The following is a 23657-nucleotide window of genomic DNA, read 5'->3' as shown; positions in this document are numbered from 1 at the left end:
ACATAATCAGCCTTCACGCTGGAGGCCATTCTTACTGATCACCTCGGGGCACAGTTGTTGAAGAACTTCCTCATAAGGGACCTTCATGTCCTTTCTAATGCAGATTCTGTGATAATACAAATATGATAGTTTTCTCTAAAATATAAGGAAATGGTCCACTTAACTCATAGATGATTTTTCACTTGTAATTCCTTGTTTATTACCGAGCACCAGCTCTGTTGCAGGCACTTCGTAGGGCTACAGAAATGAGCAGCATCCTTGTTGTTACCTGTATATGGACCGCTCTCTGGCCATTGTTTCTTTCTATGTGAGCAAGTGGCAGCCATACTTTTACCTATGCATATTTCTGCTTTGCTTTGTCTTGACTTCAGGACCACAGATGTAATAGTGCTGTCTACCACCATTTAAATTTCTCATGGGATAAAATGGTTAAAAAATCTGAAGCCTTTGCTCCAGTGTGCTAGGGCCTGTGCAGTATAATGCCTCATACTCAGTGAGCCCTCTGTGAATGTTGTTGTTTTTTTTTTAATTAAAATCTTTCCTTTCTGTACTAGCATAACCTGTACCTTTAGGCAAAACTTGAATTTAATGTGTTTTGTGTTTGTGTGTGTGTGCTTGTTTTTCAACTAGTTGATGGATTTACAACTGAGTGACAGTAACTTTCGTCGACACATCTTGTTGCAGTATCTCATTTTATTCCAGTATCTTAAGGGGCAGGTCAAATTCAAAAGGTAAGTTAATATGGGTAGTAAATGATTTCTAAACAGTCCTCTCTAAAAGAGGACTCACGTACTGATATATTTTTCTTATGTATCAGACACATTTAATGCATGAGGGTCACATCCCTGAAACCTTCCTTTTGCAGCAACACTAGAGAATCAGGGGCTTTTGTTAGAGATTCTAGATGTTAGGATATTTATTTCAGAGAGAAGATGTTGACTATATCTACTGTCAGTGGAAGTCTCTCCTGCTGAGCACTGGGGTTCCTGGGGTCCTCAGTTGTGTGGGTGCATCTCTGTTCCAGACTTCCACCATTCCCCGCTCACCTCACCCAGGCCTTCTCCAAACCTGATTGGAAGACTAAGCCCGTAAGACTTCTCTCACGAGGTGTGGAGTGGTCTAGGATGTTACAACTCAAAAAAGTGAAGTAAATCTTTGAAGAACAGAGGAGTTCCAGTTTCTTTGGGGTTTCAGAAAACCTAAACAGTTCCTCTACTTCCTGAGTACCTCCACCTGTAGCAGAGACCACTTCCTCTTATCTATCCTACCCATAACTGAAGTCAAGCTCACCATTACTCAAAGGCATTTTTAAGTTTGCAAAGCAATGTTGCATTTATTAGTTGTGTGAAAAACGTGCCTTTACTACCTGCTGGCTTTGAATCCCACTTTCATGACTCAGAGTGCAATTTAGCTCTTTCAGACTTTTGATTTTTAAGATGACACATAGCAAGTACTCAAAATGTTATTTCTTATCCTCTGTTGTTGAGTTTTAATATAGCATGGTAGGAAGATCAAGGACTTTGGAGCCAGACCTAGGTTTGAATTCAAGCTTTATCTGTATGGTCTCTGTTTAATAAGCACACATCGTCGTTCTGAGAATTAAATGAATAATGCGTCTGAAGTGCTCAGATCCTGACACAGTAGTCTATCGCTATTTATTGGCTGGCTATAAAGCATCCAGTGCTAGTGAGAGCTGAATTAAAAGCACCGATTAAGACATGTATCATATGATCTCACTGATATGAGGAATTCTTAATTGCAGGAAACAAACTGAGGGTTGCTGGAGTGGGGGGTGGGGTGGGAGGGATGGGGTGACTGGGTGATAGACACTGGGGAGGGTATGTGCTCTGGTAAGCGCTGTGAATTGTGCAAGACTGTTGAATCTCAGATCTGTACCTCTGAAACAAATAATGCAATATATGTTAAGAAAAAAAAAAGAAGGTAGCGGGAGGGGAAGAATGAAACGGGGGAAATTGGAGGGGTAGACGAACCATGAGAGACGATGGACTCTGAAAAACAAACAGGGTTCTAGAGGGGAGGGGGGTGGGAGGATGGGTTAGCCTGGTGGTGGGTATTGAGGAGGGCACATTCTGCATGGAGCACTGGGTGTTATGCACAAACAATGAATCATGGAACACTTCATCTAAAACTAATGATGTAATGTATGGGGATTAACATAAGAATAAAAAAAAAGAAAAAAAAAAAGCACCGATTAACACTTTGGGTCTGCCTTCAGCTTTCTCTAAGGTTTGGGAATTTTTTATTCATTGTGTTTTGATTGCCTTTTAAAGGAATATATCTGAATGTGCAACATGGAGAGGAATATGTTAATATTGTCTCAGAGGTTTTCATTCCACATTAAATTTCTTATTTTAGGAAACACTCATTGCTCTGTTCATAGTTAATCAGACTGATAGAGTGTCATCCTCCCTCATACACCTTTGTGTCTTCAATTCTAACCATCCTAAATGAAGTGCAAGAATTTTCTCTTATAATCCTCTCATTTGTGATTGTTCTTCTCTTGGTAATTTTTGACACTATTTGACACTAGTATGGTTAACTTATCTGTTACATGCCTTGGGTTTTTATAAGACAGTATATAAGCCTTAAAATTGAATATACATTGCTGTAACTCAAGCATGCTTTTATTGCTTTGTTCCCTAGTTCAAACTATGTTTTAACTGATGAGCAATCACTCTGGATTGAAGATACTACAAAATCAGTTTATCAAGTAAGTTCAACATGCAACAAACCCATGATTGAACAAAATGGAAATTTAGAATTTTCTTTGTTTCAGCCCCAAATAGGAAAATAAGGATAAAGTTAAGCTCAGGTACAAGACCACGAACACTTCTTGGTCCTCTGCCTACAAACCACTCCTATGATGCAGAAAGTTGTTGAAAGCTTAGTATATTCTTTCTAATCACAGCTACTATCTGAAAACCCCCCTGATGGAGAAAGATTTTCAAAGATGGTAGAGGTATGTGTTTTATATTTACATAGTCTTCTTAGCACCAAATAGAATTTCAAAGGCCTTCATTATACAAATGTAATTTCTTTGTTTTTCCCAGCATATATTAAACACTGAAGAAAACTGGAACTCATGGAAAAATGAAGGCTGCCCAAGTTTTGTGAAAGAAAGGTAAATATATACCCAAGCACTATGAGAAGAAAGGCATTTCAAAATACAGTTTGACGTGATTATTTTACATGATGTATACATGTATAGATGTATATATTTCATATTATAAAGTATAGATTGAACTCTGTAAGCATACAACCATTTTGATTTACTTCTAGTTGAATCTTTCACCTCAGATTTCTTATCATTAAGTTCCCAGAACAAATTAATCTATTATTATTGAAAAAAAATGCTATATACCCACTCCTTGTAATTTGTCCCCTGGTGTGGCATTTTTGTCTTCTCTATCTGATGAGTGTTCTATAATAATAGGAAGCTTTTATATTTTTATAGGAAGAAAACAATAATTGAATTTTCTTTTACATTAAACACTTTTTATGTGTGCTATCCATTTGTAATTCCAGTTTGTTTCATTCACCACAGAACATCAGACACCAAGCCAACAAGAGTAGCTCGCAAGAGAACAGCACCAGAGGACTTCCTAGGGAAAGGACCCAACAAAAAGATTCTAATGGGAAAGTAGGTTAACCTGTATCCATATGTGGGATGGTATTCGTTTTTTTAATAGTTTGAAGATGTTACTGTAAGAGCTTCCCAGTTTATGTGTTTTTCGTGTTTTTGGTGTTTGGTACATACATAGATGATTAAAACAGACCACACGCTCTCAGTCTCAAGGGCCCATTACATGGATTCATGCAGATAAATAAGCTTCCATTTTGTCTCCTGCTTCCCAAATCCATGGCTCTAGGCTCTGCCATTTTTTCCATGTCATAGACAATACAATCGCTGTTAGATTGATCCAGCTCACTTCCAGTTGCTGCAAGGTACCATGATCCTTCAGTTTCTGTTACCTTCCAGTTAATTATTCATTGCTCTATACTCTGCTTGAATGTTTAAAAAAAAAGATTGGGGCGCCTGGGTGGCTCAGTTGGTTAAGCGACTGCCTTCGGCTCAGGTCATGATCCTGGAGTCCCGGGATCGAGTCCCGCATCGGGCTCCCTGCTCGGCAGGGAGTCTGCTTCTCCCTCTGACCCTCCTCCCTCTCATTCTCTCTCTCTCTCTCAAATAAATAAATAAAATCTTTAAAAAAAAAAAAAAAAAAAGATTGTATCATTAAATATATGCTTATATAGAAAATTTGCCGAATACCAAAAATTAATGTAGAAAATTAAAACTCATTCCGTCACCACCTAAAAATTCACTATTTAAGTGTTTTTACAACTTTAAGGCATAGGAGGATGAGGTCCCTTAAAAATGTATTTATGTATGTGTCTGTTTTGTAGTGAGGAGTTAACAAGGCTTTGGAATCTCTGTCCTGATAATATGGAAGCTTGCAAATCAGAGACAAGGCAAGTTTAAAATGTTTCACGTGAGGTACTGCTTTTCTCAGATGTTAAGTGAATGAAATTAATTTATTATGGTTGACTTTGGCATAGCAGAATATGGCTTCCCACCATGAAACACCTAGAAATGTTGATAAAATAATTTTAGAAATCACAGAAAAATACGAATTCACAAAAGAAGAGGGAACTGAAAACCAAAGTATGAGCCAATATGGTTGCTTCTAGCTGGGAAGCTTGCATATGCTTCCCACTTTGGGGAACCAGGGAACTTAGGTTTTAAGAGCCACAAAAGGACAGAAGGTAAGGCCTTGGGCCTGTACAGATTTGTAACTGAGTTTCCTTTGAATAAAGCTGAGGCCCTTGAAGCACTGCACTAAACATAAAAAGAAGAGCAGACTGGGGAGGAAGGACTTGCTCACTGGCCCAGGAAACAAGCTTGTCCATTTCTAACTGGGGTGTGGGTGAAAAGGAGAAAAGTACACCCGGAGAAATTATAACCACAAGTCTGCTGTCATGGAGTCCTCCAGCTTAAATTTATACTACCAGCAGTGTAAAGGAACCCCTTCACTAAGGGGGTGAATTTAGATGTCTCAGTCTGATGATACAAAGCTTTCTGGAGGTCACACCTTCAACCTAAGCCACACAAGGATCCTATAGATAAATGTCTGAAGATACTCGACCATCTGAACTCAAAACATTCAAGAAAACAATACACCATGAGAAAGAATCAGCGGATAGAACAAACAAAACAAACAACAGAAGTTAAACAACCACTTCAGATAATAAAACCATCAAGTAAATACAGCTTAAAATAAGTATATTTAAGATAGTTAAAGACATAAAAGAAGGAATTGAAACTTAAAAGGAAGAGGACATTCTCAGGACCAAGCAAATTTGAAAAAACAAGTAATAATTCTAGCAATAAGAAAATATAGTCATCGAATTATAAGATTTAATAGGCATGTTAAATAGCAGACTAGACACAGGTGGAAATAAGAATTAATGAATAAGGGGCGCCTGGGTGGCTCAGTCGGTTAAGTGGCTGTCTTCGGCTCAGGTCGTGATCCTTGGGTCCTGGGATCAAGCCCCACATCAGGCTCCTTGCTCAGTGGGGAGCCTGCTTCTCCCTCTCCCTCTGCCTGGAGCTCCCTTTGCTTGTGCTCTCTCACTCTAGCTCTCTCTCAAATAAATAAAATCTTAAAAAAAAAAAATCGTAAATTAGAAAACAGAATTAACTGATAAATGTATTATAGGTTTAAACTTTTAGAAATAGAAAACTTACGACCTTAAATGTCTATAACCTTAAGAGTTAACTTAAAACTAAGAATCCAGCACCGAACCCCAATGTTTATAGCAGCGTTATCTACAATAGCCGAATTATGGAAAGAGTCTAAATACCTATCAGCTGATGGATAAAGAAGATGTTTGTGTGTCTGTAATTGAATATTATTTGGCCATAAAAAATGACATCCTGCCATTTGCGACAACATGGATGGAGCTAGTATGTATTATGCTGAGCAAAATAAGTCAGAGAAAGACAAATACCATATGATTTCACTCATATGTAGAATTTAAGAAACAAAACAGATGAACACGGCGGGGGAAACAAAAAGAGACAAAAAAGACACTTAACTAGAGAGACAAAACAGACACTTAACTAGAGAGAACAGGATGGATTAAATGGGTGATGGGGATTAAGGAGGGCACTTGTAATGAGCACAGGACGATGTATGGAAGTAATGAATCACTAGATTCTACACCTGAACCTAATATTTCACTGTATATTAACTAGAATTTAATAAAAACTTGGAAAAAAAATCTAACGCTGAACCAAGTAAATTACAAAGAAAGTAAAATAAAACTGGAAATCGGTAAGATAGCAAACAAATAATAGCATCAGCAAAACCAAACAATTTTTTTTAAAGACTAAGAAAATTTTAAAAATGCTAGCAAGCCAATTAGTACATTTAGATCCCTGCCAAATCTGAGAAGTCAACCCAATAGAAAAATGAACAAAGAAATAGACAATTTCAAAAGTGGAAATCTTAATAAACCTAAGAAAAAATACTCAACATCAGTAGTAACTAGAAACATCAGATTAAAAACCAAAGCAGGCAGCTTCATAGCCAAGAAATTCAATAATTTAAATGCATCGGGATTTTGTATGAATTGTGGATAAGAATAATTTGCCAGAAGCAAGGGAAACAAGGGCAAAAATGAACTATTGGGACTTCATCAAGATTAAAAGCTTTTGCACGGCAAAGAAACAGTCAACAAAACCAAAAGACAACCGACAGAATGAGAGAAGATATTTGCAAATGACACACCAGATAAAGGGCTAGTATCCAAAATCTATAAAGAACTTAATCACACTCAACACCCAGAGAACAAAGAATCCAAACAAGAAATGGGCAGAAGACATGAACAGATATTTCTGCAAAGAAGAAAGCCAAATGGCCAACAGACACATGAAAAAGTGCTCAACATCACTTGGCATCAGAGAAATACAAATCAAAATCTCAATGAGATACCACCTCACACCAATCAGAATGGCTAAAATTAACAAGTCAGGAAATGACAGATGTTGGCGGGGATGCGGAGAAAGGGGAACCCTCCTACACTGTTTGTGGGAATGCAAGCTGGTGCAGCCACTCTGGAAAACAGTATGGAGGTTCCTCAAAAAGTTGAAAGTAGAGCTACCATATGATCCAGCAATTGCACTACTGGGTATTTACCCCAAAGATAGAAATGTAGTGATCCGAAGGGGTACATGCACCCCGATGTTTATAGCAGCAATGTCCACAATAGCCAACTATGGAAAGAGCCTAGATGTCCATCAACAGATGAATGGATAAAGAAGATGTGGTGTGTATACACAATGGAATATTATGCAGCCATCAAAAAAAATGAAATCTTGCCATTTGCAACGACATGGATGGAACTAGAGGGTATTACTCTAAGCGAAGTAAGTCAATCAGAGAAAGACAAGTATCATATGATCTCACTGATATGAGGAATTTGAATAACAAGACAGAGGATCATAGGGGAAGGGAGGGAAAAAATGAAACAAGACGAGACCAGATAGGGAGACAAACCATAAGAGACTCTTAATCTTGGGAAACAAACTGAAGTTTGCTGGAGTGGTGGGGGGTGGGAGGGATGGGGTGGCTGGGTGATGGACATTGGGGAGGGTATGTGCTATGGTGAGCGCTGTGAATTCTGTAAGACTGTTGAATCACAGACGTGTACCCCTGAAACAAATACATTATATGTTATTTTAATAAATAAATAATTTGCCAGTGATGCTGGTGGGAGCCTAAATTGGTACAGCCACTTTGAAAAACAATTTGGCAGTAACTAAAAGTTAAAGGTGTGCATACGCTACGTCCTAACAATTCCAGTCCTGGGTTGGTTGATCTTTAAAGTAATTCCTTTAAAACTTCAGGTTGAGAACGGTGATTTGTGAAGTCAGTTTATTAGTTGCCACCAGCATTTTTTTTTAGGGAAATAGAGAATATATTTTTGTGAAACGTTAGCTTTACTTACGTATGATACACATGCTCGCATTTATGTGTGTGTTTTGGGTTGTAATATAAAATTAATTCCTTACTGTGAGTTGTAGGGGAAGTTTGAACACCATAATGTCTAGAGAAACCAGCTCACCTGCACAATGAGATGGTGCAAGAATGTTCGTTTAGCAGTGTCACAGCAAAATTGGGGAAACTACCTAAATATCAGTGGAAGAATGGATAATGTGTGACACGTTCACGTAGCGGACCGCTGTACATTGGGCCCCAGAATGAGGTTGAGAACTACTGTATCAGACAGGCGTACTTCAGAAAAATCAGGGTTGTAGAAGGGTACAAGCATGGTTCCATTATAAAGTTTGAAAAGCTTCAAAACAGTATACGCTCAGTTAAAAAAAAAACAGGAGTGATAAATACCAATTTCTGAAGAGTGGCCACCTCTGGGGAAAGAGAACGAGATCAGAGAGGAGAGTTGTATTTGTAGTGTTTGTAAAAGTCAGATAAGGTAGTGCCTGGGAGGTTCATTCCGTTATTAGTCTTGATTGATCACGGTATAGTTGACCCTTGAACAACGCAGGGTTTGGGGTGCCAACCCCCACATGGTAAAAAATGCACAAGTAACTTTTGATTCCCCAACAGCCTACTGTGGATTGGAAGCCTTACTGCATAAACAGGTGATATGATTGATACACAAAATATGAACACATTTTGTATATGTATTATATACTGTATTCTTACTAAAGGAAGCTGGAGAAAAAAATATTAAAATAATAAAAAAAATACATTTAGAGTACTGAATCGAAAAAAATCCACAAATAAGTGGACCCACACAGTTCAAGCTCAGTGGTGTTCCAGGGTCAACTGTACAGTAATTTTTAAACTAATAAATGGTTCCAAACACTGATCAATGATAGTCTGGTTGGGATTTTAGTGTCACCTTGCTTTGTCTAGCGTGATATATAAAAGAGTGGTGGTAAACTCCAAGGAAACCTTCCAGCCCTCTTATGTTTACCAGTTAGAGAGTGTGTTATTGTACTGAAAGTTGTAAGATTGGGTGCTTGAGTTTTTCTTACAGAGCCCATTTTTCTAGTTTTAGTCAAAGATGTCTTCTAATCAGACCCTTGGATCTTGTTTATTTGCTTGACTATCAGAATCTTATTTCTAAAACCAAATTCCAGAAAGATCCAGTTAAAAAAAATTATGTCATGGGAGTGACATAAAATAAGCTCACAGTTAAACTCTTTAAATCTCAATATGGTCTGGTTATTAGTGTGGGTTTTATTAATGCTGGCTTAAGGAAAAAACATTCTTGGATGTGGGCACTGGATGTGACATTTTCTTCCTTGCTGGGGAAGTTCAAATTCTGTGAAAGCCCCGGCTGTCCCTGTGACATTACAGTGTGGAGCCCAGTGACTGTTAGGTTACATGGAGTATAGTATATGACATGGTGTAGCACCGCACTGCTCCTCTGTGGTCCTCTTGGAGAAGTTCTGTTTTGAGTCATTTACCCCCTTAAAAATCTGGGTTCCTAAGTAATGTAACTAACTCAAGTGTAGGTCATAATTAGAATCTTTCAATGCCACTGTTTTAGGAGTATTTTATTATTAAGAATGAACACACATGGTCCTTACTAGTTGTTTTTTAACACCCAGGGAATACATGCCAACTTTGGAGGAATTCTTTGAGGAAGCCATTGAACAGGCAGACCCTGAAAACATGGTTGAAAATGAATACAAGTAAGTAGTGTTTCTTATGAGCTAACATTCTACAGTATTTTTTTTAGGAATTGTATGTACATTAGAACACTAAGGGAGACCATTGATAGGGTAGTACTTTTCCTCTTAGGTGAAATTTTTTTTTTTTTTTTTTTTAAGATTTTATTTATTTATTTGAGACAGAGAGAATGAGAGACAGAGAGTATGAGAGGGAGGAGGGTCAGAGGGAGAAGCAGACTCCCTGCCGAGCAGGGAGCCCGATGCGGGACTCGATCCTGGGACTCCAGGATCATGACCTGAGTCGAAGGCAGTCGCTTAACCAACTGAGCCACCCAGGCGCCCTCCTCTTAGGTGAATTTATGTACCAAGTTCACATTAGTGCACATTCCTGATTTCAATGACCATGCCCACTGACAAACACGAAGTAGAATCACACTTGTTTCAAAAAATAAGAACGATGCCTTCAGCATCCACCTCCCTCCCAACAATCCTCTTTTCCCCTTCAAATCAGTGTCTCCCGAGACGTGTTGATAACCATTGCCTTCATTTCCTCACCTCCCATTCTTGTCAGCTCACTGCCACTGGGTGGTCTCCCTGTCCCTCCACTGAAATAGCGCTCGTCAAGGTCATGGCATCTTTTTCCGACCTCCCAGCAGCATTCACCACTTGTCTCTCCTTCCTTAGATAATGTGTTCTTCTCTTGACATCCATTAAACTACACTCCTGCCTCACTGCATCTCAGCTGGCTCCCAGATCTTGGAGTAACCTCAGGACTCAGTCTCAGCTTTTTTATCTAATCTTCTAGGCAACACCACACAGCCCTGTGGTTTTGGTTTTTTTATTATTATTATTTTTTATTTTAAAGATTTATTTATTTATTTATTTGACAGAGAGATAGAGAGCACAAGTAGGCAGAGTGTCAGGCAGAGGGAAAGGGAGAAGCAGGCTCTCTGCTGAGCAGGGAGCCCGATGCGGGGCTCGATTCCAGGACCCCGGGATCATGACCTGAGCAGAAGGCAGCTGCTTAACCAACTGAGCCACCCAGGCACCCCAGCCCTGTGGTTTTAAAGATCTTTTTTTTAAAGATTTTATTTACTTATTTTAGAGAGAAAGTGTGCAAGCAGGGAGGGGCTGAGGGAGAAAATGTCAAGCAGACTCCACACTGAGGGTGGAGCCCTACGTTAGGCTCGATCTCACAACCCTGAGATCATGACCTGAGCTGAAACCAAGAGCCAGGCACTCAACTGACTGAGCTACCCATTCACCCCCTCCCCATGGTTTTATTTTTTTTAAATTTTTTAAAGATTATTTATTTGTCAGAGAGAGCACAAGCAGAGGGAGCTGCAGGCAGGGGGAGAGGGAGAAGCAGGCTCCCCGCTGAGCAGGGAGCCCCATGTGGGACTCGATCCCAGGACCCAGGGATCACGACCTAAGCCGAAGGTAGACGCTTAACGACTGAGCCACCCAGGCGTCCCAGCCCCATGGTTTTAAATAGGCAGTTTGGTGTCATCATTTAAGGGCAAGGACCCTCTTGTCAGACTCCCTGGGTTCCAATCCCAGGACACTCTGTCACTCACTGGCTAGGCTTCTAGGGCTACTGTAACCCCTTTCTGCTTGTTTTCTCATTGCTAAATAGTATAATACCCATTTCATGGGGTTATTCTGAGGATTAAATAAGAGGATTCACTTTGAGCCACACAGGACATGTAGTTAGCACACAGAAAATAGAGTGCTCTGACTCGTGTGACCTTGTGACTAGTTACGAGTTAGTTACTGTGATCTCTTAACTAATGATGCTCCCGGTCAGTTCTCCAGCATGCGAATTGTGATCTTTAAACTCACAAGTCTGATCTCCTGCTTTAACTCTTCCAGTGACTGCCTCGTAAAATTAGGATGAAATCCAAACTCCTTCCCAGGGCCTAAAAGACCCGTCTGGCTGCTGCCTACTCTTTCGATCACTTCTCCTCTTTGTTCATTTTCTTTCTGCTCTAACTACACCAGCCAGGTTTCTGTTCTTCAACTCAAAGGTCTTTCCACTTCCCAAGCTACTCCTGTGGTGTGGGCTCACTTCAGTTCTCCTCTCAGATACTGTCTCAGGGCAGTTTTCCCTGGCCCAGAAGCCCCTCCCTATCTGAAATTCCCATTTCTCATGTTCTTCTTATCCTTACCACTGTGTGAAATTCTTATACCTGGTGTTTATCCATAGTAATGATGTTTGCCAACACATTTCCACATTCACTGTCAGGTCCTCCCTAAGTACTTACCATCTATACCTTTAAGGTAGAAACTGCCCTTATCTCCCTTTTATAGTTAAAGTGAGGAGAGAGGGTGAATCATGTATTGAAGTTCTCATCTAGTAAATGCCAGAGCCAGGAAATCACTCCGGCCTCAGGGCCCTGCTCTTAAGTGCAAGACTGTAGTGTCTCAAGTGTTCAGGGTACCTCTAAGGTCTGAGTGCCCAGCTCACCAAGTATTTGTTGAATGAATGAATGAATGAATGAATGAGAGTTCTCCGCGAACCTTGCTTTAAGAACCTGAATGGTATGGATTTCTGGAGTAAGAAAGTTTGTATGTGTAACTGGTGGAGAATTTTGAAAATGCTTAAAAGATTGAAACTGGGGCACCTGGGTGGCTCAGATGGTTGAGCGTCTGCCTTCAGCTCAGGTCATGATCCCAGAGTCCTGGGATCGAGTCCCGCATCAGGCTCCCTGCTCCTTAAGAGCCTGCTTCTCCCTCTGCCTCTCTCTCTCTCACTCTCTCTCTCTGTCATGAATAAATAAATAACATCTTTAAGGAAAAAAAAAAAAAAAAGATTGAAACTGCTTAAATGGAAATGTGTCAAGAGAGGTAGGCTGGTTAACTGATCAGGCAAAGCCTTGTACCATGACATTAAGTTGGCAAGACCCGTGTAGGAGTAGTTTTGCACTTGCTAAAAGTAGAGGCTCATTTCAAGAGGAGGACTAAATAAACCAGGTTGCTACCCTTAAGAACTTAGGGGGATCTTCCAAATGACTTGCAAAAATTCAGACAGTAAATTTGTGCTCTGGATTCTTCTCCAGCTTGGCTGGTTCTGGAACATTATCTTTAGAATTCGTGAGTTTTGCATTTCTCACCTTACTGTGTAGCGCCCGGTGCTGTGCTGTGTATCCCTATGTATCTATCCCTGCTCACTGTGGTGGCTATTCGATGTTTCCCTTTTAGTTTTGGAACCATTTTTATTCATTGAGTTTGGTATTAAGCGAACTAAAATGAGAGGCTTATATAAATGGAGAATGATGTATTGATTGAATATGGTCAAAACTCAGTGCTGATAAAACTTACATTCTGGAATTCACACCTGCAGGTGGCATTGTCTGTATGGGTGTCAGCTCACTGACTATAGTAAAAGCCTATTCGTTTTTCTTCTAAAGACGTAGATGATGACTGTCCTGCACACAGAACACCCAGTTATTACTATACACATACTGATTGACTTTTTAAATTAAGTAAAACGGGTATTAAACTTTTCAGATGTTTGCTGCATATGAACCTGCCTCATCAGATTCTGCTCATTTCTAGTGTTCATTTGTAAGTGTACTGCACACTCAGAGGTTCTTTAGGAATAAGATCAGAATGAAAAGAATGGTGCCTTCAGCTACTTAATGTAATTTACCATGTGACACTCTATACGCTAACTGGAAGGCATATAGAAATAAAAAACCATAAATGACAAGACTGACATTTCTTTTCCTAGGGCTGTGAACAATTCAAATTATGGTTGGAGAGCCCTGAGACTGTTAGCACGGAGAAGCCCTCACTTCTTCCAGCCAACCAACCAGCAATTTAAAAGTTTGCCAGAATATCTCGAAAACATGGTAATAAAGCTAGCAAAGGAATTACCAGTAAGTAATGTAGATCGTTTTCATATTCTTTGTTATCTTATTAAAACTACTATCACTAAGAAGCTGAATTTACAGTTTATTGTGTGGAAAAAATAATCCACAAACCTCCATGTTTAAGAATAAGGAAAAATGCATTTGAGTGTACATTTACAGGAAGTACATAAGTTGATAATTTTTTTATAAAGCATGTAATTTAATTTTAAAGCCCACAGTATTTTGGTTAAACAATTATCTCACCTGTAAACTCAGACATGAATTTTTCCTATTTGCCAATGTATTGTTTTATCAAACAGGATCTATAATGGGTAGCAGTAGGTACCTAGACCTACCTTTCTACTCTGTTCTCTTTTCCAATACAATTTTCTCATTGTATTACTACAGTATGGTAATAACTATACCGTAAAATTACTAAAAAAAATTTTTAAGAACCCAATTGCTCCTCTGGTTTTCTCCAGCCCATCGTTACTATATGCTAGATATTTGCAAATCATCTTACCGTACTCTTTACTGGCTCTGCCTTCTTCCCATGTGTGGGGGGAAGGGGAGTCTTTCCCGTCCACTCCTTTTCCACGTTAACACCATGCCATTTGTGATCCTTACCTGACATTCACATTTAACACGCTCAAGGATCAAGTTCTGGGCCCTGGAATGTGGAATCTCAACCACTCATAACCTAAACCAAAAGTATCCCCAGTTGGGGCGCCTGGGTGGCTCAGTTGGTTAAGCGACTGCCTTCCGCTCAGGTCATGATCCTGGAGTCCCGGGATCGAGTCCCGCATCGGGCTCCCTGCTCGGCAGGGAGCCTGCTTCTCCCTCTGACCCTTCCCCCTCTCATGTGCTGTCTCTCTCATTCTCTGTCTCAAATAAATAAATAAAATCTTTAAAAAAAAAAAAAAAAAAAGTATCCCCAGTTATTTTACAAGTTGGCATTCTCTTAAACATTCTTCTTCCTCATTTTAGCCTCCTTCTGAAGAGATAAAAACAGGTGAGGATGAAGATGAGGAAGATAATGATGCTTTACTGAAGGAAAATGAAAGTAAGAATTGAATTTTCTTGGCTATTTTACAAAATTGGAAAAGATTGGGGTTCTTTGTTGAGAGGTACGTTATTTGATCTACTTCTCAACCTCTACCATTTATCTCAGCTGTTTCTTATAGTGAGGAATTTTAAACATTGCTTGATAACTTTTAAAGTATTACACTTTATGCAATAGAATTTGGAAGTGATGGGAAGGAAAGTACTTAGATTTGAAGGTAAATCACCTGTTTGTTAATGGCGGGGGGGGCGGGTTAGGAGAGAGCAGCTGCTTTCGGGGGAGACCTTCATAATTACAATAGAGGCAGCAGCTTTAGTTTTAAAAGTATTGATACCTAGTGATCATGACTGTAAGAACAATATTCACCCCATGAAAAATATAGAAAGGAATTGTTTTAAAATAAAGCTTATGAAAGGTGATTAATATTTCAGTGGCCCCGTATCTTCCCCATTCTGTTGTATATTTTGAATTGTACATGTCCTCAGGCTTTGTACATAATTTACATCTCCTGTGTTTCCTAGGCCCTGATGTTCGCCGAGACAAACCTGTAACAGGGGAACAAATAGAGGTGTTTGCCAGTAAACTGGGCGAGCAATGGAAGATCCTGGCTCCCTACTTGGAAATGAAAGACTCGGAAATTAGACAAATTGAGTGTGATAGCGAAGACATGAAGATGAGAGCTAAGCAGCTACTGGTCGCCTGGCAAGATCAAGAGGGAGTACATGCAACACCTGAGAATCTGATGAACGCACTGAATAAGTCCGGATTAAGTGACCTTGCAGAAAGTCTAACTAATGACAATGAGACAAATAGTTAGCTTCTTTCTTTCTTTTCTTTTTTTTATTAAAACTGTGATAAGATTTTGTTACCAAGCAGCATTTGATAAGAGGTCCAATGGTTTTGGTAAACAATAAACATTTTTATAACAGTTGTTGTACAGTTGGCTGGTGCTCCACGAACAACAGAAGGCGTATTGGCTCTTGATAACTGACCTCAGGGTTTCAGGCGAAGGGAGTACGTTGAGAAAATGGACAAAATAAAGCGACCTCAAGATCACATATTTTTTGTTAAAATATTTATAATGAAGTCAGTAAGCAATATTTAGGGAGCATGGTGTTTCCTAAGATACACTATGCCAACTTCGTTTCCTACATGCCATTAGTAGTTATAAAATCTAACTTGCTGTTCTGAAAATCCCACAATGACTTTCTGAAACCCTATGACTGCTCTGGTCTTACTCATTTATGCCTTAAAGCAGAGGATCAGCAAACACTGGCCCATTTCCCACCTGCTTTTACAAGTAAAATTTTATCAGCACACAGTTCTGATTTAAGTATCATCTATGGCTCCTTTCATGCTACAACAACAGCGTTAAGTAGCTGTGACAAAGACTGTGGCCTGCGAAACTTAAAACATGTACTATCCACCCCACCCATTACAGAAAATGTTTGCCAGCCCCCAACTTGAAAAAAAACAGGGAGAAGTCTAAAAATCCTAAGTCCTTAAAATAGGGATGCATACTTCCAGGATTGATGTGAAGTTTGAGATATGTAGGTGAAAGCTATCTACAAACAGCAAAGCACTATGTAATAATGGCTGGGGACAGTACCATCTACTTTTCCCATTCCCACATAAGCATAATTACCCTGTAGGGCTCTAACATTAGGTTATCATTGTATGTTTTGTATCCTGAAGGCTACTAAGTGCATAATACACCTAAATGCATATTACACCATAAATGTTCTTGCTTGGACTTAACTTCACTGGCTAATCCAACAGTGATACAGCACAGCTCTAATATCAAAAGGGCCTCCGTGCTCATGGCACAGCATATAAGGCACACTCAGGAACCAAGAAATTTTCTTGACCACTCTCCCTTCTCAAAGACCTTATATGCAAGGCTGAACTCTAAAATAGCCTTATTAGTTTAAAACACTGGTGTAAGTCCAATTTCTTAAAAAAAAAAAAAAATCTTTGGACTAATGCTTATTTGGATCAAATAAAATGAAATCCATTTTTAAAACAATTAAGGAATTACAATTTTAAAAATCTTAACTCCATACAAGACATATACTTTGTTCTAAACCTACCTCATCTACTAGCTACAGCATCCTGCAAGTCAGAAATCAGAATTCTAATCGCTAAATTTATGTCCTCAAAATTGTTCAGACCAAGACAGACTGTGAATAAAAAATGCAGAGTCACAAGCATCATAGCACTATCTAAGAATCATTACACTTCTTATGGTCTCCTCTTCCCCATTCTATTCTGCACCCTCCGCCAAGGCAAAGGGAATAATGATTGCCAGTAATCACCACTTAGCTGAAGAAGCTATTTACAAATAAGTTTCCCTGAAATGCTTATTTTATCTCCTAGGGTTCTCAGGTTTTATCACATTGTTCAAAGCTGAGAGGAAATTGGCCATTATTCTCTAGGAATTTAATAGTTACCAGTGCTATGCTCTGCAGAGCATGAAAACAGCGTAAGTAAAGAGAGGAGATTTCATGATAACCCCCCAAGCTTCATTTTATATACCTAACTCAAAATCAGAGACAAATGAGCTAATTTCCTATCCTCTGTCTAGCAATCAAGGCTCTTGAAACAAAGATGAGGAATTAATTAATTAGAATGTATTAAAATGTAAGAAACCTACCTACCATACTGAAACACCACTTACTCTTGGTACTTTTACCATCACTTTAAAAATCATTGCTATTATTCAATTCTGAGATACACATTAAGATTCTGGGAACAGACGAGTAAAAACAACTGAGCCAAAGAAAAGACAGACCAATACACATCGTTGCATTCAGCATCCAAAGAACTCTGTTACTTTTACAACTTTGTATTTCTTTTAAACAGAACATAATGTGAGAAGGCAGAAGAGAGAACATTTTTAAATGGATGCTTAACAGCAGAGTAAAACTAACAACCTGCAGCAAGGCGTGATATTAAATATACCTAAACTTAACCCAAGCTCCAACACTCAGTAGACAAAAGACTTGAGGTCAGAAGCTGTTAGTCCCTCTTTTTTTTTTTTTTTATTAAATATCCTCATTTTCTAAAAATAAGCAACGAGAGCTTGTCAACTTTTTAAGGTTGATTACTACAAAACCATTGCAAAGTTAAACATACAAACCATAGTACATCAGAGAGACACAATAATGAATGTATAATCAAATGTACTATTACTGATCACAATTTATTTTAAAGTCATGAAAAGCCAGCAACAGTCAGGCTGGACAAATACTTGATTGTACCCATGTTTCCATGGGATGTGGGCAGCAGCACTCAGTAACACAATGAGAGCAACACTTCCTTTCCACCTTCCTGGCAAAATTTTTGTTAGATAAGGCAAAGGATGGGCAGCTATGAATCACCGGTGGTTTGAACCATGCAAGAACAACAACAACAAAAAGAGTAATAGGTGTGCAATAAACATCTGATTGCTGAATCCTGGGCTGAAAAAGGCAGGGAGAAAAAATTTATCATGGAAGGTAATGGCTGAAAGGCATTTCAAATCAGAATTTTTAAAAATTAATGCAAGAAATAAGCTTTTAAAAAATGTCTTCCTGCAACCACACAGTCCAAAGGCAATTTTTTTTTCTGTAATTTTTAGGTTGATCCACAGAGTGGTCTGCTTCACCCTCTTTTGTTCACATGAGAGGGGAAACACATAAAACCACCTACATATCTTCCTCTACAGCTCTGGATTACAGAAATGATCAACAAGGAACATTTATTTCACACCTAAACATAAATAGCTAAAATGAAGATTACTGTTCACTCTCCTCTTCCATTATTTCAACTCTGCGAGGCCCATAGAGTAAAACATAGGCTATGTGCCAGTCTCCACCACCAGAAAGCCGTAAGATATCCTCTGGTGTCACAATGCTGACTTTATCATCATCAAACTTAATCCATTCATCTAAAGAACAAGAGAAGAAAATGAAATTAATATCATACATGTTTTCTCAGTTCCATTTCAAAAAAGGTACTGAGTACTTTTATGCACAGCAGTATTCCATCTGCCATACTAACAGTTTTCAAAGTGTGGTCCAGGGGCTACTCAGGTTTCAAGACCATTTCAGGGGTACTATGAAGGTCACAATTTTTTTATATCACTACTAAAGTATTATTTGCCTTTTTCCCCTCATTCTCTCAAGTGTGCTTTGGAATTTTCCAGAAGTCATAGGATGTGTGATAAAGCAAGAGACTGAATGCAGAAACAGGTGTCTCCTATTAAGCCAGACAAAGCAGACCTACAAAAACAAATCAATACTATTTCTTGCTATTTTTTTGTTTTGGAAAATACTGTTATCTTTGTTATTTATGTGATATGTAATGGGTTTATTCCTGTCAGTTTCCAATGAGTTAATTTCTCAGTTTTAATTTCTATTATAGTAAATATTAAAGAGAATCCTCTTAAACAAAAGCTCTTTGTGGACCTCAACAATTAAGAATGTAAAGGAGTTCTGAGACCAAAAAGTTCGAAAACCACTGTGCAAAAAATTTGTACTAAGTAAACTGTTAAATTAACTAATAACTACTGGGAAAAAAAAAAAACAAAACAGAATCCTTACCTTGTTTCCTTTTCACCCATGATACATAATGGCCTGAAGAGCTAGACCTTCCCTGATGTGTTAACACTGCTTGTAAGTCATAGTATCCACAATTATTGGAGCCAATGTCTAAAGAGAGATGTAAATCCAACAATATTAGACAATGAAGAGACGTGATTTCTCCAGCTAGGTAGCAATAGGTTAGCCTATTACTAGAATTCAATAAGGTATGACAGTTCAAAGTTAAGGATTTATGGAAGATATTTTAAGAAGTATGATATTATTCACAGAACTACATCCTAAAAAGACTGATTTTTACTGTGTGTCTAATTAAGGTAAATTGTATTTTAAAAATCTGACTTTCTGGGCGCCTGGGTGGCTCAGATGGTTAAGCGTCTGCCTTCGGCTCAGGGCATGATCCCAGGGTACTGAGATCGAGCCCCACATCGGGCTCCTGGCTCAGCAGGGAGCCTGCTTCTCCCTCTCCCTCTGCCTCTCCCCCTGCTCATGCTCTCTCTCTCTGTAGCTAGTGAATACATTAAAAAAACCTTTAATAAAAAAAAAATCTGATTTTCTTTTTAAAAAAGCATGGTATCTGAAAAAAAATAGGTAAGTGCCAAGACAATAATTTTACCTTAAACACACACACAGTAACTCAATTGAAATGATTTTTTTTCCACTTACCATCAGCAAAAGAAAAAGGCTCATATTTAACTTCTTTCTGGGGACTACTCTTTTTGTCACTCTGAGGGGAAAAAAATTTAATTTTAAATCATGATACTGGAAATAAAATTTGTATTCTATTCAATAAATATTCTTTCCACAAATATTTACTGACTACAATATAAAATACTACCTTACAAATTACTAAAACGATATAACCATAGTTAACACAAAACTATAAACCCAAAGGAGCTATACTTCAACAATATACAATCTTGTATGCACAGTAACAGACTCTCTGATTCTAGGACCAACTATAAGCCACTAAACCTACAGCATATCAGTGAATATAACAGTACAAACAGTACTCTAGGGTAGAAAAGGAAAACCCAATTCTAAATCCTATCAAACCACATAGGATTTAAGGAAAAAAAAAAAAAAAAGGTACCTCAATGAAAGAAAAGTCGAATTACTGCAACTAACATTAAACCTACTAAGACATGGCCACCTGCTCAAATGAAATGAATGAACTTAGCTTAAATGAGCTGAAATATTTCATTCAGCAAATATTTACCTAATATTGAAAGAGATGATTCACTATTTTAGACAAAGATCTTTGGTGGGAATTCCTTGCCTCAACTCATTGCAGTGTGTAATACAAAAAAATCAAACTTATCTAGGCATATGGGCACAAAGTTCTTGAAAACTATAATGGTAATGAACACAATGCAAGTAGTTTAAAGATCACTAGAGTGACAAGAAGTCAAAGGCCCCAATAAAAAAATGGCAATTAAGTCAACTATTCCCTTTTGTATTAAAATTTGACACCTAGAGTAACCATAGAAAAAGGTATACAAAGAAAAAGATTTTTAAAAAATCGTAGATAAGTCAATTTAGAATTCTATTATATGTTCAAGTAACCTAGAAGGCAATAAAAAGAAGTGAAAAACAGAACAAAGAGAAAGCAAAATATAACACAATTAACAAATCAACTTACATTAAATGTAAATGTTTAGTCTAAATAAAGCAATAAGAGATTAACAGTATATTAAAATACACGACCAACTCTATGCTGTCTATAAGAAACTCTTCAAATATAACAATATAGGCAAATTTAAAGTAAAATAATACAAAAAGACATCATGCAAACATTAACAAAAACAAAGCAGCACTGGCAATAGTAATACCAGAAAAGTAGAGACTTAGAGTAAAGAAAACTACCAGGGACAGAGAGGGAGGGATGTTGCATAATAAAAAAGGGTCACTCCACTTAAGAATACTTAGCAATCCTAAAGGTGTATGCACCAAATAACAGAGCTACAAAACATGCGAAGCAAAAGTGGACAGAACCGAATGGAGAAACACATAAAACCACAGTTTTAGCTTCCTCACTCCTCTCACAAAAACTGATAGAACAACTAGACAGAAAAACAGCATGGTTACAGGAACATGCAACACCACCATCAACCAACTGGATCTAATCAACATCTATAGAACATTCATTCCATTCAACAACCGTAGAATACAATTTTTTTTCCAAGTACCCACAGAACATATACCAAGATATACCACACCCTAAGCCATAAAGCAAACTTCAAATTTAAAGGAATTTAAATCACACAAGTGTGTTCTTTCACAATGAAATCAAACTAGAAGCATTAACAGCAAGATAATAAATAAATTTCCAAATATTTGGAAACTAAACAAGACACTTCTAAATAATCCAAATTCAAAGAGAAGTCCCATGGGAGATTTTTTTTTTAAATACAAGGAACAGAGAGGTGTCTGGGTGGCTCAGCTGGTTAAGCATCTGCCTTCAGCTCAAGTCCTGATCCAAGCTCCACATAGGGCTCCCTGCTCAGCGGGGAGTCTGCTGCTTCCTCTCCCTCCCCAACCCCTGCTCATGCTCTCTCTCACTCTTGTGCTCTCTCTCTGTCTCAAATAAATCAATAAAACCTTTAAAAAAAAAAAAATACAAGACAGAATGAAAATGAAAATACAATATAACAATTTGTAGGACACAGTGAAAGCACTGCTGAGAGAGAATGTATAGCACTAAATGCATACATTAGGGAAAAGTTTGAAGTCAAAAATCTAAGCTCCCACAATTTAAGAACCTAGAAAAAGGAGAACAAAATAAATCCCAAACAAGCAGAAGGGTAGAAATCATTAATATTACAGAAAAAGAGAAAAATCCACTTAGCCAGTTCTCTGAAAAGATCATAAAACTGACAATCCTCTAACAAGACAAAGGAAAAAAAAAAAAAAAGACAAATTACCAGTATCAGGAATGAAACAGGGGACAGATATCATTATAGACCCTGCAGACATCAAAAATAAATAAATAAATACAAGGAACAACTCTACAACACAAAACTGACAAGCTAGATAAAATAGATCAATTCCATGAAAGCAAAGTACCAAAACAAACCTAATATGAAATTACATCATTTGAATAGCCCATAACTACAAAGGAAGTCAAATATTTAATTTAAAAATGCCTGGAAAAAAATCTCCAGGCTGATTTTTTTCCACCAATGTTCTACCAAAACTTTAAAAAAGAGGGACGCCTGGGTGGCTCAGTTGGTTAAACGACTGCCTTCGGCTCAGGTCATGATCCTGGAGTCCCGGGATCGAGTCCCGCATCGGGCTCCCTGCTCGGCAGGGAGTCTGCTTCTCCCTCTGACCCTCCTCCCTCTCATGCTCTCTGTCTCTCATTCTCTCTCTCTCAAATAAATAAATAAAATCTTAAAAAAAAAAATAAAAAAGAACACTAGGTTCTACACAGTCTTTCAAAAAATAAGAGGAAAAAAAGAACAGTTAATAAACCAGTTCAGCAAAGATCAATATACAAAAATCAATTACAAAGAATAATCTAAAAATGAAATTAAGAAAGCAATGCCATTTACTCAAACATCAAAAAAGAATAAAATACTTAAGAATAAAGTTAGCCAAAGTACAAGATTTATATACTATAAACTATAAAACATTGTTGAAAAAAATTAAGATACAAATAAATACAAAGACATTATCAAGTTCATGGACTGCCAAGACTTAATGCTGTTAAAGTAGCAATCCTTTCCAAATTATCTACAGATTCACTGCAATCCTATCAAAATTCCAGTTGTTTTTTTTGAAGTAATACACAAGCTGATCCTAAAATAATGGAAATACAAGGCATTCATAAGAGCCAAAACAATCTTGAAAGAACAGCTGAAAGGCTCATACTCTGCTACATCCTTACTACAAAACTACAGTAATCAAGACTGTGGCACTGGCATAACGACAGACATAAAGACCTGTGGAAGAAAACTGAGAGTCCAGATATATAGATCTCTACAGTCAACTGATTCTCTACAAGGGTACCAAGACCATTCAATGGGCCAAGAATAGGATATTCACATGCAATAGCATGAATTTGGATATGCACCTCATTCCACACACAAAAATTAACCCAGAACGGATCAAAAACCGGGGAAGAACTAAATGGGAAGAACTGAAACTTTAAAACTCTTATAAGAGAAACAGACATAAATCTTTGTGGCCTTTGACTAGGCAATGGTTTGTTAGATAGGACACCAAAAGCAAGAACAACCAAAGAAAAATACATTGCATTACCTAAAAATTAAAAACTTTTCCTCTGCAAAAGACCCTAAAGAAGATGAAAAGATAAAGACAAAGGCAAGGAGAAAATATATGATAGCCATGTATCTGACAAAGGATTAGTATTTATAATATAAAAAACTCTCAAAATTCAAGAGTGAAAAATAGCACAATTAGAAAATGAA

General features: G+C 37.9%; 2 protein-coding genes across 3 annotated transcripts in view; one reads left to right on the top strand and one right to left on the bottom strand.

Annotated features, from left to right (window-relative positions):
* THOC1 (THO complex 1) overlaps positions 1–15849 on the top strand; it is a 56303-nt gene extending 40454 nt beyond the window's left edge. Inside the window, exons 12-21 of the mRNA XM_021686045.2 lie at positions 631–731; positions 2665–2731; positions 2930–2980; positions 3072–3142; positions 3566–3661; positions 4426–4491; positions 9665–9748; positions 13461–13608; positions 14569–14644; positions 15166–15849. Coding sequence (XP_021541720.1) covers positions 631–731; positions 2665–2731; positions 2930–2980; positions 3072–3142; positions 3566–3661; positions 4426–4491; positions 9665–9748; positions 13461–13608; positions 14569–14644; positions 15166–15461 — 1056 coding nt within the window. The 3' untranslated portion in view covers positions 15462–15849. The remainder of the gene's footprint in view (positions 1–630; positions 732–2664; positions 2732–2929; positions 2981–3071; positions 3143–3565; positions 3662–4425; positions 4492–9664; positions 9749–13460; positions 13609–14568; positions 14645–15165) is intronic.
* USP14 (ubiquitin specific peptidase 14) overlaps positions 15461–23657 on the bottom strand; it is a 43722-nt gene continuing 35525 nt past the window's right edge. For both annotated transcript variants that reach the window (XM_021686046.2, XM_044921218.1), the window contains 3 exons: positions 19891–19951; positions 19228–19335; positions 15461–18572 (listed from right to left, as the gene is read on the bottom strand). In XM_021686046.2, the coding sequence (XP_021541721.1) occupies positions 18421–18572; positions 19228–19335; positions 19891–19951 (321 nt within the window). In that variant the 3' untranslated portion in view covers positions 15461–18420. The remainder of the gene's footprint in view (positions 18573–19227; positions 19336–19890; positions 19952–23657) is intronic.

Source organism: Neomonachus schauinslandi, chromosome 14, assembly GCF_002201575.2.
Source record: "Neomonachus schauinslandi chromosome 14, ASM220157v2, whole genome shotgun sequence".
NCBI classification, from domain to species: domain Eukaryota; kingdom Metazoa; phylum Chordata; class Mammalia; order Carnivora; family Phocidae; genus Neomonachus; species Neomonachus schauinslandi.
This window is presented reverse-complemented; position numbering and strand designations above follow the sequence as displayed.